Below are 13,986 nucleotides of genomic sequence, written 5' to 3' on the forward strand. Positions count from 1 at the left end.
GCAGCGTAGGTTTTGCCTCCTGTCGGTGTAACACGTGGCGGTCCAGAAGCAGCTGCTGCTGAGCTGGTGGTGGGGGTAGCCCGTAGGACCGCCTGGGCCTCGCGATGCGACAGATGTGTGGGAGCTGACGCCTTTATCGTGGCCAGGCGCCGTTCTCTCTGCCATAGCTGGCAGTTAGGCGAGTCGGCTGGATGTGGTCCTCCACAATGCAGGCATCTGACCCTGCTCGAACAGCACGATTGCGTCTGGTGTGGGCCACCGCACCGCAGGCACCGTACCGGTCTCTGGCAGGTTGCTGTGGCGTGCCCGTAGCACCCGCAACGTAGGCACTGCAGAGGGCGAGGCCGGGAGGGCCGCACCTCGAAGGGCATGCTGAAGAGGTAGATCCTTGCGGGGGGGGGGGGGGGTAAGGGGCAGCAAAACGCAGCACCAGGGTGGTGCCCTGTCGCTTAGCCGCGACCACCCGTACCTTCGACGATACGGCAGCCAGCAGGTCCTCATCGGCGTAGTTGCCATGTACGCCTTGCACCACGCCGCTGCTCTGGGTGCGGTCGGCCGGAAGGCGCGCGGTCACGGGCATCCGGCGATCTCTGACGTGGCCAGCAGGTGCTCCGTCCATTCCGGCGATGCCGCGTCCGCAGCCACAATGTTCTTCTTCGTGTTCACGCGTACCTCCTCTACTCCAGGCAGCGCGGAGAGCGCCTGCGCGATGGCGAGGCGGGAGGTACGGGGAAAGGCGGCACCGTTGTGTGCCGGACGAAACAGCACTGTGCGGGCTGTCAGTGGCGAGGTGGGCACAGAAGTTGTGGGAACCCCGGCAGTAGCAACGGGATCCACGGCAGGAGGTGCAGTAGGCGCAGGTGAACTACAGGGAGCCGTAGGTCGTGCGGCAGGAGGGACGGCAGGCTCGGTCCCGGGAGAAGGGACGCTGTTCCCGGCTAGGCCCGGTGGCAACGCAGAACGCTGGCGGCGTTTCTGCGCCTTTGACAGAACCTGCTGAAACTCGCCCTCGGTGGTAATGCCACTAGCCAGGGTGAAGTGGCGATCGTCTTCACCTGAGACACGTGGCGGCAATTTAGTCGTCGATGCAATGTGTGGCGCAGTCCCGACTGCTTGCAGCTTGCGCGAGGCACCCTCATCATCACTACCGAGCTCGCTGGGATGCGAACGCTTACGTGTAGTAGTGGTGTCCATATCTTCGAGGTTTGCGTCTATCGGCAGTGGGACGTACTGCGGTTCGACGGGAGACGCTCCCGGCAACCCCGTAACAGCGACGAAATCCCCTGCAAGCATGTACATCCGAAGAGCTCGTGCGGGTTGTCGAGGGCGCAAACGGCTGTATCGAGGGTGCCGGTCGATGGTGTCTGCCGAGCCGCCGCAGTGGCCAGGTAGGCAGCAGCGGCGGTAGCGGAGCAGGAGGATCCCGAAGTAGGCAGGTTCCCGGCGATCTCGTGCAGCTGCTTGGCCGGGTCGTTCGTCAAAAGAGGCGGCGTCGCGAACATCCCCGTTTCGGAGGTGGTCGTTGAGGAGGCAGTAGATGTCGGCCGTTCGCTGATGGCCCGGCAGAGGCGTTGCGCCTGCTCGTGGTGCAACCGCACTGCCTCAGCGCTGGCGATGAGCTGCCACAGAGATCGTGGGCAGGCGACGCTCACCGCGCGTTTGCGCGACGAGCTACGTACGAGGGAGCGGGTGGTCGGTCGGCTGCGCCGGTGAAACTGGGGGCGCCCCTGCCATCTTAGCCGCGAAAAACGGCTGCGCTAGACAAGCGCGCAGATGGCAAGAACTAAGTCCAGCTCGTGGATAGCAAAAGGCGAAGAGGAAATCGGTGGAGACGACGTCGTTGACCGGGCGAGCAGACAGTGAGGACGACGGTCAGGCGAACGGGCTCGGCGAAGTCCACTCCGACGTTAAGGTGAGGGAATGAGGGCATCCCTCGCAACGTTTTTATATAAATACGCATTTGGTGCCGCAGCTAAACGTCGCCTCCTCTCCCTCCTTCCCTTCCCCCCACGGCCTTTCGCGCGACGGAAGAGGTCGTGTTTGCTCTCTCTATATATGGTGATGTAAATGAGGAAAGAGACGCTTAACCCTTTGCGGTCCGGTGTCGGGCAGGGCCCGACAACGCAACATGGCCATAGCGTTCCGCTGTCGGGCACAGCCCGACACGGGGGTTTGGAGGTTAAATTTCGCGGTTTTTCACACGATGCGCCATCTCTTGGAGCATAAATAAACTTTGTTTGTTGAAGTTTACTTCTATTTGCACTAGGGTGCAGCACAATGTTCAGCATGGCTTCTGGACACCAGAGCGTTCTCACTTGCGCGCGGAACAGCACGTTCGCGCGCAATAAACACGATGAGCCATCTCTTGAGGGATAACTAAACTTTGTTTGTTGAAGTTTACTTCTCTTTGCACTAGGGTGCAGCACAATGTTCAGCACGGCTTCCGGATACCAGAGCGTTCTCACTTGCGCGCGGAACAACACGTTCGCGCGGTTTGCTGAGAGGCATGACCACTTTTTCATTGCGTGCGTTTTACGGTGGTACATGTAGTGAAAGCTTCTAGAGGTTTACATTGTCAATAGCTTTATTTTGAGGTGCACACAGCTGCAGAATCATGCTGAGAAACAACAGCAACACTTGCAGTACCGCCGCAACCTCTTCCAACAGCTGGTGGGTGACGTGAGGGCTATAGAGCCAAAAATCGGGGCCCGTCTGCGCAGAAGGAGTGCGAGGAAAGGCTAGATGGGAGGAACCATTTTATCTACAAGATCCCAGGCCGAAATAGCAAAGACTGTGCTGTTTGTAGCGATTGAAAAACAAACGGAGGCAGGAGTGAAACTGTTTTTCTGCAAAACCTGCAGTAACAACCCTGGCCTGCACCCAGAAAAATGCTTCGAGCGGTATCACACGCTGGACAAGTATCGGCAGAGGAGTTGCCTGTAGAATGCTAAAGAAAAAAAAAATAAATATCCTATGAGTTTTTCGTCGACAGTTTGTGGTTTTCATTGCAGCGCTATAAACTGGCAAAATAGTTTCGGACCGAGACGGCCAGAAAGTGGGTAAAAGTTTCGGACCGCAAAGGGTTAATTCTTCAGCCTTTCAGGGAGCACGGCGCAGAACGCGCGTTTGTTCTCCGCCGTGCGTTCGCTCCCCGTGAAAGCCCACGTTCCTCGGGCTCTTTCACTCGCACATACAGCGTCCGGCGCGCGGCGACGATTACATCACCGTTGACTTCATACGGAACCTCACGGCGACGGCGACGGCAGAAATCCTCTTTGAGTGTCCATATAATTGCTATCGCATTAATAGCAATGTGTGAACAGGGTGTGGTTGCTCGCCTTTTTTTTTTTGGGGGGGGGGGGATACTTCCTTGGGATTAACATGATCTTTGTAGCACAAAAACTCGAAAATGAATGATAACAGTGAGAGGAACGCGAGGAAAGGAAGGAGGAGCGCTACACTTTGGGGTGTTGGCGTCTAGCTTATTTCTCAGCTATATCCCAGTGAAAACACTTCGTTCGTATAGAACATCCAAATGGAGTCCGAACGGCCGTGCACCATCTCGAAAACAAATAAGACATCCGCACGACAGAGGCGTAGCCAGGGTGGTGTTGGCGGGGAGGTGTGACAGGGAGGCACACGTACCGGGAAGCATTAGCGTGGCTTTCTGGAAGTGGACGTGAATGCGATCGCCGCAGGCTGCAACAGAAGGTCACAAGTACCACTTTTATCGAATGTGTGGTGCAGAGGTGCGGTGTTATCCCTTATAAACGTTGTGACTGCGCTTTACGGTGATGCTATTCGGGTGATTGCATGAATTATCAATACAATGTCTATATATCGACGATGGTGCCAAGCAGCTCTACAAATTGTTGTTTCTCAGTGTCCTGTCGCATCCACTGTGGGGGATCGACCATGAATCGGGCGGTGCAAGAGTGCAAAAATAAAACTGATCTGTAGGAATGTAATTTCAAATAAAACTGAAAACTGGAACTTGTGAAAATCGTGCTCGTGCGATCGCCTCTTCAGGTCTTGGCTTCCAGACTTCCCTAGTAAACATAATAGCTCAATATCAAGCTAGTTTTAGCGTAGATTTAGATCTACCCAATTGTACGTCTCGATGTGGCCCAACCACAAAGTGTGCAGATGAAATGCTACTAGAATGTAAAGATCGGGCAGCAAGCGGGTGCCATAACACAATTTCGAAAATTTGCGCCAAGGGATGTGAACAACCATGGTCGCACAGAACAAGAGCGCCCTCAAAATAACCATTTCATTATGATAACTTTTCTAGTCGTAAATAATAAGCTTTGCTGCGTTTATACTACGTGTACACAGTAATCAACGGAAGTTTTATGTTTAAAAAGTTGTTTTGGACATAATTCACATTTTAAACATTCTTTGCGGTGGAACTCACACGGGAGCGAAAGTAAACAATCACTTGTATTGTGTGAGAATGATGTATATTTTATTTGTTCCTCTTATCTGATCCACATAACTTTTTTTTATGCGCGGCCAATAATTTAACAAAATGGTTTAGCCTCGCCGAACGCCAATTTCTTTCAAGCTTCAGCAGCCAATGGAATTTTACATATGTCTTCAGCTCGGCGCAGCTTGACTGTTTTCTTTTTACCGAAGTTTTCACCGCTACATAAAGAGCGTAAAGACAATTTGCAACCAAGAAAACTTGAACGAGTTCTCGTCCGAAATTCTGTGCTTCCTTCATCGACAGGGTGCATCTAGCTTTTCTTCTGAAGTGTCGAAGTGCGCATGTCAACAGTACGCCATTTTTGATCTGTGTTGGGTCGGAAGGGCGTCTTTCGTGGTGAATAAACTGGACAAGAACCTGTCCATTTAAGAAGAAAACGACGCCAAGCAAGTGTGAGTACCATCCAAGCGTGTCTCAGTCCAGATCGGAAACCGCTGCGGCCCGTAGTCGCTTTGCGGTGACTTTAGTGCGGTTCAATGCACTGTCTAGGCTTAAATGCACTAGGGCGGGCATCGGCTACATTCTATTCGCGAGGTTGTGAAGCGAAGGGACTGTATCGCATCGTGCGCTTCTTCGTTATGAAATGTGTCTCCGACAGCGCTGTTTCGTAGATGTCCATTTAAGGGCTTTAATCTGACTGTTCGGCCGTGAAAGGCATTTCGATCGGAAGTGGTGCGTCTGTCGAAATCTCCCAATAATTTCGTTTTTTAGTCATGATTCATTCGGGACCGCCTGGCGTGTCAAACGCGCCGATGTTAGGACCGCCGGCGTTGTGCACTGTCAAACCGAACCGCGGAAATGCGTCCGAATGTCCTTCGATCGCATTATGACCCGTTGTTGTTTTGAGAAGGCGCGTTGGAGGCATTATTTAAGCCCGAGCAGTCACGTCTGAGCCGCAACGCCTGCCGCTGGCTGTCGACGTTCCCCGTCCCAGAGATTCTCCAGTGTGCAGAAACTCAGTTCGATGAATGTAACTGTGCGTATACTACACGCGATCGTAATTTCGTCCGGCCTATCAAATGTTTCAGACGATTTTTGGGACGCTCCTCGGAGGCAATAGCGTCGCGAGCAACGCTGAGACGCCAGCACGGCAACCGCCGTTTCCGTGGTGAACCTGTCAAAGATGCTTTGCCTCTGACGCAGCCGCGTGCTTCCTCTCTATATATTTTTTTATTTTTGTTTTTATTTGTACCTGTGATCAGACCGCGAAAACAACGTACCGATGTCGCGCACTGTTTTGTTCTGCGTGGGAATGACTCCCGTGGTCGACAATTGTTCGCAGACGCTCCTACAGTCGTCGGAGGTACAGTCACCTTAGTCGAGACTTGGGTACAGTGCTTCAGTCAGCTTCGTGTTAAGGCGGCGGCTTTGTCTGTCACTGTGACGTGGGGCAGTGCTAGAAGCGGCCTGTGTGAAAGAACGGCTGCTCACTAAGGTAACTCCCAAAATTTTCCCCACAGACAGCTCGGTGGTTGCTATCGGCTACATGTCTCTCACAAGCGCTTACAAACGAAAATATATCAAATTGTCGTACACGAAAGCTCTGCTTGTGTTTGAAGAACGCGTAACTGATGACTTTATCACGAGATAGTAGGATTGGCTCGTTTGTATATTGAAATTCAATCGTCGTTCAACAGTTTCATAATGTCTTCGATGTAGGATGTTGCACTGGAAGTTTAGTGCTAGGGTGGAGTTGGGAAAGGAATACCATGACTATGTAAGGAGCTATCCTGCTTTCACAGGTCACATTTACATTTTGGAATGCACTTAATATGTCCACTTGCACTGCATACATAGCTGTCAAGCTTTCGAAAAGTCTAGGAGGGCTGTTTACTGCTATGTCTTCCTTTTGCCTTGAAATTTATGGACATTATGCTGTGTATGCCAGATTTTACCTGTTGTGGTAGCCTCTATAAAAAGCTATGTTACAACATCGTGTAGTTAAATTTATGTGGAAGCATACATATTACTGTTTGACTATCTGTATATCATTATAAGGCTGTGGTACTCAACTGCAGCACACATTGGGAATGTTTTGTGCACCAGTAAAACAAGTGTTCGAGGCCAGGGTAGTGTGCTGTAGGTGTGTTGAGTTGGAGATGGGGGTGGGTAGGGACAGACACATGCTGCCATTGCACGGCAGCACCAATTTTTAAACTTAAGGAAATACATGATTTACAATACACGTGGTATGGACGTGGCTGTTTGGCCTTGTCATCTTGTCGTGTAAAGTGGTTTCACTAAGTGTGATGGCTTTCCACAGCCATGAAACCTCATTCGAGAACTGCAGGAAAGTGGGGCAGGTTAAATTGGAACATTTCAAGTGCACAACTTGATGAGACACAAAAAAATGTTAGTGCAGGAACTTGCAGTTTTTTCCCGATCTTTCTTTTGTGTCCTGTGTTCTCAAGCACTTTGTGTTTACACATTCATGCCAACTTGCTCTGCTGTCAGCCCTATTGGTGGTAGTCTATTTGTGCTTGCTTTAGGAGGCATGTAGCTTAGGGGCATGAGGCAGGGTCGGTGCCAAGCTTTCTTTCTGGGGGGGGGGGTTTGAAGGGATGGAGACATGACAACATGCATGATTTTCCTGTATTGTTAGGGGCGTGGGAGGATGGTATGGAATATGATTTTATTGATTGTGCTTGACTTCTAGAATGCTCTGAGCTTAGTCAAACTCTATTTCTCAAACAGTTCCACTTTCTTCACTGCTTTCAGCTGCACCGACATTGAGCTCCTTCACTAAGCTTCCTCAATGTAGAGAAGCAGATGCATTGCGTACACTTTGCCCATGCAGAGAATGCACTGGGTATGGGCAAGGAGAACAGAATGCATGCTTGGTGCATTGACTAAGCCCTCTCACTTTCCTTTTAGCTGTAAGTGTAGCACGTTGAGAGTTGCTGAGAAAAGAGAACAGCATGTTTGGAATGCACTGGCTTCACATAATAGCCAGGCTCAGCTTACCGGAACATCAGTTGGTGCTCCTTTGTTGTCGGAGGGGGCAATGGGAGGAGGGTGCAGAAGGAAATGCTTGTAGGCAGTGACCCTCCTTCATAGTTGCCCCTGTTGTAAAGCCTGTATGTTGCCATGCCAACTCGACCAGCTGTCCTTATGCTGTACGGCTTTATGCTGTACGGCTGTCCTTATGCTGTATCGTTTAATTTGAAGTCATTACCTACAACTGTTTACATGAAGCATTGAGCCCACTATTAAATCATGTGCATAGTGGAACCATGGCGGACACTGTTGGCACTGCAATATAAAGAAGTAAAAAAATTTCTAAATGCTAGTTGCATTCATGTTCATGCATTGTGCGGCTGATGCTAATACTTGGTGATGCCATTTCTAACTCTAAGGGTACATTCAGACTGATGATTGAGGGAGGTCACCCGTCCGACCGCGACTGGCGACCAAAGAGTGGCATGGTGACCGATGGTCACGCGAGTAACAGCGACCTGCCCATTGCTGTACTAAAATGTCTCACGATTGGTGCCATTCATGTCTGCCTGCACTGCCATCGCCGCATAAAATAAGCATCAACCTATACAGACATCTTTTTCCTGCACCATTGATTGGTTCAGTTGGTTCGCAACTGCAGTGGTGGTTCAGTTGGTTTGCAACTGCAGTGGTGGAACTGAAAAATAAATCACTAAACGACTGACCTATTGGGACTATTCAGTACGACCAGGTTGAATGAATGACCTCTTCAAGTCACCGGTTCAAGGAGTCCTAATTATTGTTTGTTATTGGTCTGAAAAATTTGTGCCACATGCCAATGCATGGATGACCCCCCCCCCCCCCCCCCTTTTTTTTTTTGCCTTGCAGTTCTACCTTCTTCCAGTTGAAAAATATGCTGAGAGATGTAGAGTGAGTATTGTACATTATAACCTTGTGTGCTTGGCGGTTTTCAGGGCACCATTAATTAAAACATCTTGCGCGTTCTTTGAATTTAAGAGACTGTCATAAATGTTCTCAGTTCTGCAATGCTTCATGCTTTGTGCTGGATTTTTCTGTCACACTTTCCAGCTGTTTCCTTTCTCAGCTGACACCTAAAATCATTTACATAAGCATCAAGCCTCTTATCAAATCATGTGCATAGGTCTCGTGTTGACGATCGTGTATGGATCACTGCACAGCGTGAAAACTACAGAAATGTCTGATGAAAGCCCAATGTTTTTTTACGAGCTACATCATGCCTAGCCTTACTGCTGCACGGGGTCCTCAAATTTTGCTCTGTATCATGGCATCGTGTTAATGTTGATGCCGGCGAGTCCTGTGTTTCCAGACTATCTTTATCATAAAATTAATACGTCTCATATACTCCCCAAGCTTTTTACTTGCTAAGTGCGATCCTGTTGCATGCGCGGACAACACGGTAGAGATTCTGTAATTTAAAAAAAGATATGTTGACATTACATTAAAGAGAACACTGAAGAGTTGAGCTAAGTTAAGCTGTATTAGTTAATTACCCTTCTACAATATAAAAAAAGTCACACTTATTGTGAGAAGAGTGAAGCCCCGAAAAAGTGCAAAAATGAAAAGCGATGGCAACAGCGCCGCCTTGGAGTTCCTGCTTGAGCTCGCCATGATGTCATAATTTTGATGGCATTTGCTCTGAACTCTCCATTGATAAACATGGACAACATTGCATTTAGAAAGCGCCAAAGACTGAATTTGGCAAGTTTCAAAAATTTAGTGTAAGCCACATCAGCCCAAATGATAATACACTTGGAAATCTGTGACGTCACGCTTACATACCGCTTCTGGGGTTGTGGTATGAAATTGACTTTCATTTTCTCTTCTAGTAATCAGCCGCTTGGTGATATAGTTCTGAAAGAATACTCTATCAGTCTAAACTGATTCAGGGTGTTTCTATTTAGTTTTAGTGTTCTTTTAAATCTGACCAAAAAGTGCCGCCATCATACGTGCCAACACTCCTGAATTTTTGACAAGGTTCGCAAGTTTGGGCTTGTTCTGTCAAATTTTACGAAAATTCGCGAAATGGTCCTCTCTTCAGTCTTTGACCATATGCTTTGAAGGCTTGATTATGAAAGGAAACCAGAGTGGTGTTTGCTTCAAGCAAGTTTATTCGGACAAGTTCCCGAATCGGGTGAAATCGGCAAGACAAATGTCGCAGAACATTTCACTGGGATCAGTCTCCACTTTTCCAAGTTTGCTGCTGTTTGTGTGTTGCTTGTAAAAGTAAGTCATTGTTAATAAAGTATGCATAAATCCCATAAAAGACGTGTCCTTAAGGCAAACTTTAGTCATACTTATTATGGTGAAAAAGACTCGAAAAAGAAATTTAGCTAGATGCTCTTTCCTGTCCGGTCATTTCTTCAGAAGGTTTTACATCTTCTCAACCATTATACTGATGTTGTATCTGAGATTTTTACAAATTCTAATACAGTGTAATCTCGTTGATATGATCTTCACGGGAACCGGAAAATAAAGTGTATCATCCAAAAATCGTATCATCCAACATATTATCCAACCAAATTGTGTTATCGGGAGAAGAAAAAGAAACATATTGTCCCGAAAAAGGTATTATGCAAAATCGCATCAATGAGATTCCACTGTATGTGCAGTTTGGCAGGTATGTATGATTTGCAGTTGAACAGGTTGTTGATTCTGTGCCTGTTTGTGTGTGCAGGGTGGCAGGAGTGCCATGGGTAGGACGGGCTGCGAGCGCAGGCCTGTAGGGGGCCCCCCTGGGGGACTGCAGCCCCGGTAGTGGGCTCTGCCAGCCCCCCACCCTCTGCTGCCCCCTTCCATCTCCTACTCGGAAGAGAGAGGAGAGGAAGGACCTAGCAGCATGCCGTCCTTCTCGCGCCTCGGGAACCTCAAGGACCCGGAGCTTGCCGAGCTATTCGACAAGGATGACCCCGACAAGATCTTTGTGGACCTCCGCGAGATCGGCCACGGCAGTTTCGGGGCTGTCTATTATGTGAGTTTGCCGCCTAACTTGCTGCACCCTTGCTGGTTTTTCGGTCCTGACAGCTCAGTCTGTCACAGAAAAAAAATTAACTATATATCCTACTCTGTATTTGGAAGCGGGCATAAGCGAGTTGTTCCTTATGACGTTTCTTAAACGTCGCAAATGCCTTAACTTACGAGGGCGGTCCGATAAGTACTTAGCCTCACCGCGAGAGCGCGACGCTATTGCATGAGACATATACTGACGTTGAGTACGCTCTCTTAGAGTGACACATGCAAAGGTCCAGTTGAATCAGGCTTGCGGTTTTGTTTTTGGCCGCTTGAGGAAGAGGAAGCAGGTGATTTTTCGTGTGTCCGTAAAAAAAATGGAAAATTAGCAATATCGGTCGTGATTCGATTCTTGTTTTTGGAAGGGAAATCGCGCAGCGAAATCAAAGAGCGACTGGATGCCGTCTACGGTGAGTCTTCTCCTTCAATCGCAACCGTCAAAAATCGGTTCAACGAGTTTAAACGTGGTAGCACGTCGGTTTTTGATGATCCTCGCCCAGGGTCCCCGCAAACGGCTACCACGGCCGATAACGTGGCAAAAATCCATGACCTCGAATTGGCAGACCGCCGACTGAAAGTGCGCGAGATAGCTGAGACAGTAGGCATCTCAAAAGACCGCGTGGGTCATATCCTGCATGAAATTTTGGGCATGAGAAAGCTGTCAGCGCGATGGGTGCCGCGTTTGCTCACTCCGGACAACAAGCGCGTCCGCGACACCACTTCAGAGCAGTGTTTGAAGCTGTTTAAGGGGGGACGTGGCTTTGAAAATCAACTTCCTGATTTCTTCATGGATTTTGATGAAAATTGGCACAAATGTTTAGAATGTCTCCCTGATACTTCCATGAAAGTTTCAGAGTGATACCTTGAGAACATTTTATTGAGCAGAATTTTTCTCTCTTGAACTTTCTGGAGGGCCTGGGGAGCTTAAAAAACATGATGGAAGGCTCGTTGAGTATTGACTGCGTAGCTCAATGCGTGCTGAAAGTCGTGACAGTCTTACTTTTTTTTTTTCGCAACGCAAATCTTTTACATAGTCATTTTTCAAGTTACCTTCGCACCAAGCACACTTTCAGGGTGAACGAATAGCCACGCCATAAATTTATAAAAAGTGAACATAAAAATGCGAGACTGTCTCGACCTGCACAGTAGCCCAAGAAACGTGACAAAAAAAACAGAATCGAAATAGGCTAAACGGTAACGAAGAAATCAGCTCCAGAAACTGAGCAGAAAGGCGAAAAAACAGTTTTGAGAAAACGGCTCTCAAAGTTGCACCTTCTCTTCAGTTCTCTAAAACGCACCAAAGTTGTAATCTTTGATGTTTTTTGTTATGTGGGGCTTCTTGGACATGTCGTCTCTGGTCTGCTGAGCCTTCGTTCTGCCTTTTTCATGTTTGTATGGCATTCTTTACTGCTGCTCTACAAAGAGCATGGTGCCTGGGTTTCAAACCAAGTGAGGTGCAGAACTATGTGGGCATATATATACAGTAGTTCTAGCGTTGTATCTGCAGACTGCCTCATTGATAGCAGCCTCTAGTGCAGTCAGTGAGGCATTGTTTTCTTTTGGTAGAATCGACCATGTTACTGAATGAAGGCTCTCAGCAGCCTTCTGAATCATCTTCCATTGACAATGGCTGTGGATGTTAGGCGAGCCACTGATAGAGAGGCAGCAATGCAGCTGCTAGGTGCTTTCCAGTCTGTACTTTTGTATCATGCCTCACTTCTGCAGCCAGGTGTCTGTGCCAGCCCAAGTGGCCTAGTGAACAGAGCTCATGATGAGGTTCTCTTTATGAAGGGGTGGTATGATAGGTATTGTTACGAGATATCGTGGCATTACGATAACAGATCGAGTCGGCGCGCGATGTGATCGAGTCGGCGCGCGATGTGAGACCGCAACAAGCGGAGCAGACGACGCCATCACGGAGCGAGCACCGGACCAATGGCGAACCGCGCTGGGGTCACGTGGCGGGCGCGGCCAATCGGTGGCTCCGGCACGACCTTCAATCATTTGCTTTTTGTGTGCTTGTTTCTGTATGGAGGAGATAGCTGAAGCGGCAGATTTGAAGACGGAGAAATGCGCTTTCCAACGAGACCAAGATGGCGGCGCTCGGCTGCGCCGTTCCGGAGATATCGTGGCTTGAAAAACGCCGTTCTTTCGCGATTTCCACGCAATTTTTCGGCACCTTGGCTGATACAACAATTTTTTTAGAGCACTTCTACTTGGTTTTCAGTGATGATATTTCGGAATCAGATAGAATAAGAGTTGCAGAAACTGAAAATGTGATTTTCAAAAAATCGATTTTTTTGCCATTTTTCGCGATGCGAAAGCCGCGTCCCCCCTTAAGTGTAATCCGAAGGAGTTCCTGCGTCGTTTTGTGACCGTTGACGAAACATGGATCCACTGGTACACACCAGAGACCAAAGAACAGTCGAAACAGTGGACTGCACCCGGAGAACCTGCTCCAAAGAAGGCGAAGACTGTTGCATCGGCCGGAAAGGTGATGGCCACCATTTTCTGGGATTCTCAAGGTGTGATCTTCGTTGACTACCTTGAGAAGGGCAAAACGGTGACAGGACCCTACTACGCCGAATTACTGGGCCGATTCGACGCCGAATTGCGGAAAAAACGGCCACATTTGGTGAAGAAAAAGGTGCTCTTCCACCATGACAATGCGCCAGCTCACACCTGCGCCGTCGCCACGGCCAAGTTGGTCGAACTGGGCTACGAAGTCATGTCCCATCCAGCGTATTCTCCAGATTTGGCCCCGAGTGATTTCTTCTTGTTTCCCAACTTGAAAAAGTCACTCGCCGGACAAAAATTTTAGTTGAATGAAGAAGTTATCGCCGCCACAGAAGCCTACTTTGCAGCTCAGGAGAAAACATATTTTTCTGACGGACGGGATCAAGAAGTTGGAGGATCACTGGGTCAAGTGTATAGAGTTGAAAGGGGACTATGTTGAGAAATAAATCGACACCATTCGAAAATTTCCGTTTTTCTTTTGAAGGCTAAGTACTTATCGGACCGCCCTCGTAATGTACTCCAAGTCACTCCTGTGGTCCACGGAAAGATGAGTAGGACTGTCGCTGTAAGGAAAACAGTTGATACTGCAGTTGTATACAGTCCTGTGGGCCTTGCCAACTTTGTGCCAAATGACTTGTATCAATCATATGGATCTGCAGTCTTTCTGCAAACCTGCCACTGCCCTGGCATTCTTGACGCATGACAACCTCCATATCGACTTCCCTTCTCCTATCGATCCACTGCGTGTGTGTATAAGTGTAGTTGCGACTGAATTGACGTCTTTCACACATCAAATGCAATGATCTAGCCTTGAATTACAGCCAGTGAATGCATCACCTGTGGGCTCTGTTTCTCAAACATGAGCCATCTATCTAGCAAGTAGTCGATTTCCAAGCCTGTGTTATCCACTGATAGCGATAGTTTCAGTATAGGAATGTTTAAGCCAGTATTGAAGAGCTGCCACATTTGGATTGGTGTGTAAACACTGTATTGGA

General features: G+C 48.6%; 1 protein-coding gene across 3 annotated transcripts in view; it reads left to right on the forward strand.

Annotated features, from left to right (window-relative positions):
• Positions 1-4,567: 4,567 nt before the first annotated feature.
• The window catches only part of LOC119446219 (serine/threonine-protein kinase TAO1), a 46,438-nt gene continuing 37,019 nt past the window's right edge, over positions 4,568-13,986 (forward strand). Inside the window, exons 1-4 of one of the 3 annotated variants that reach the window (XM_049664008.1) lie at positions 4,568-4,881; positions 5,772-5,924; positions 8,315-8,356; positions 10,143-10,436. In XM_049664008.1, the coding sequence (XP_049519965.1) occupies positions 10,305-10,436 (132 nt within the window). In that variant the 5' untranslated portion in view covers positions 4,568-4,881; positions 5,772-5,924; positions 8,315-8,356; positions 10,143-10,304. The remainder of the gene's footprint in view (positions 4,882-5,771; positions 5,925-8,314; positions 8,357-10,142; positions 10,437-13,986) is intronic. The other 2 variants (XM_037710585.2, XM_037710586.2) reach the window with 2 other exon arrangements.

This window comes from Dermacentor silvarum, chromosome 3 (assembly GCF_013339745.2).
Source record: "Dermacentor silvarum isolate Dsil-2018 chromosome 3, BIME_Dsil_1.4, whole genome shotgun sequence".
Taxonomy (NCBI): domain Eukaryota; kingdom Metazoa; phylum Arthropoda; class Arachnida; order Ixodida; family Ixodidae; genus Dermacentor; species Dermacentor silvarum.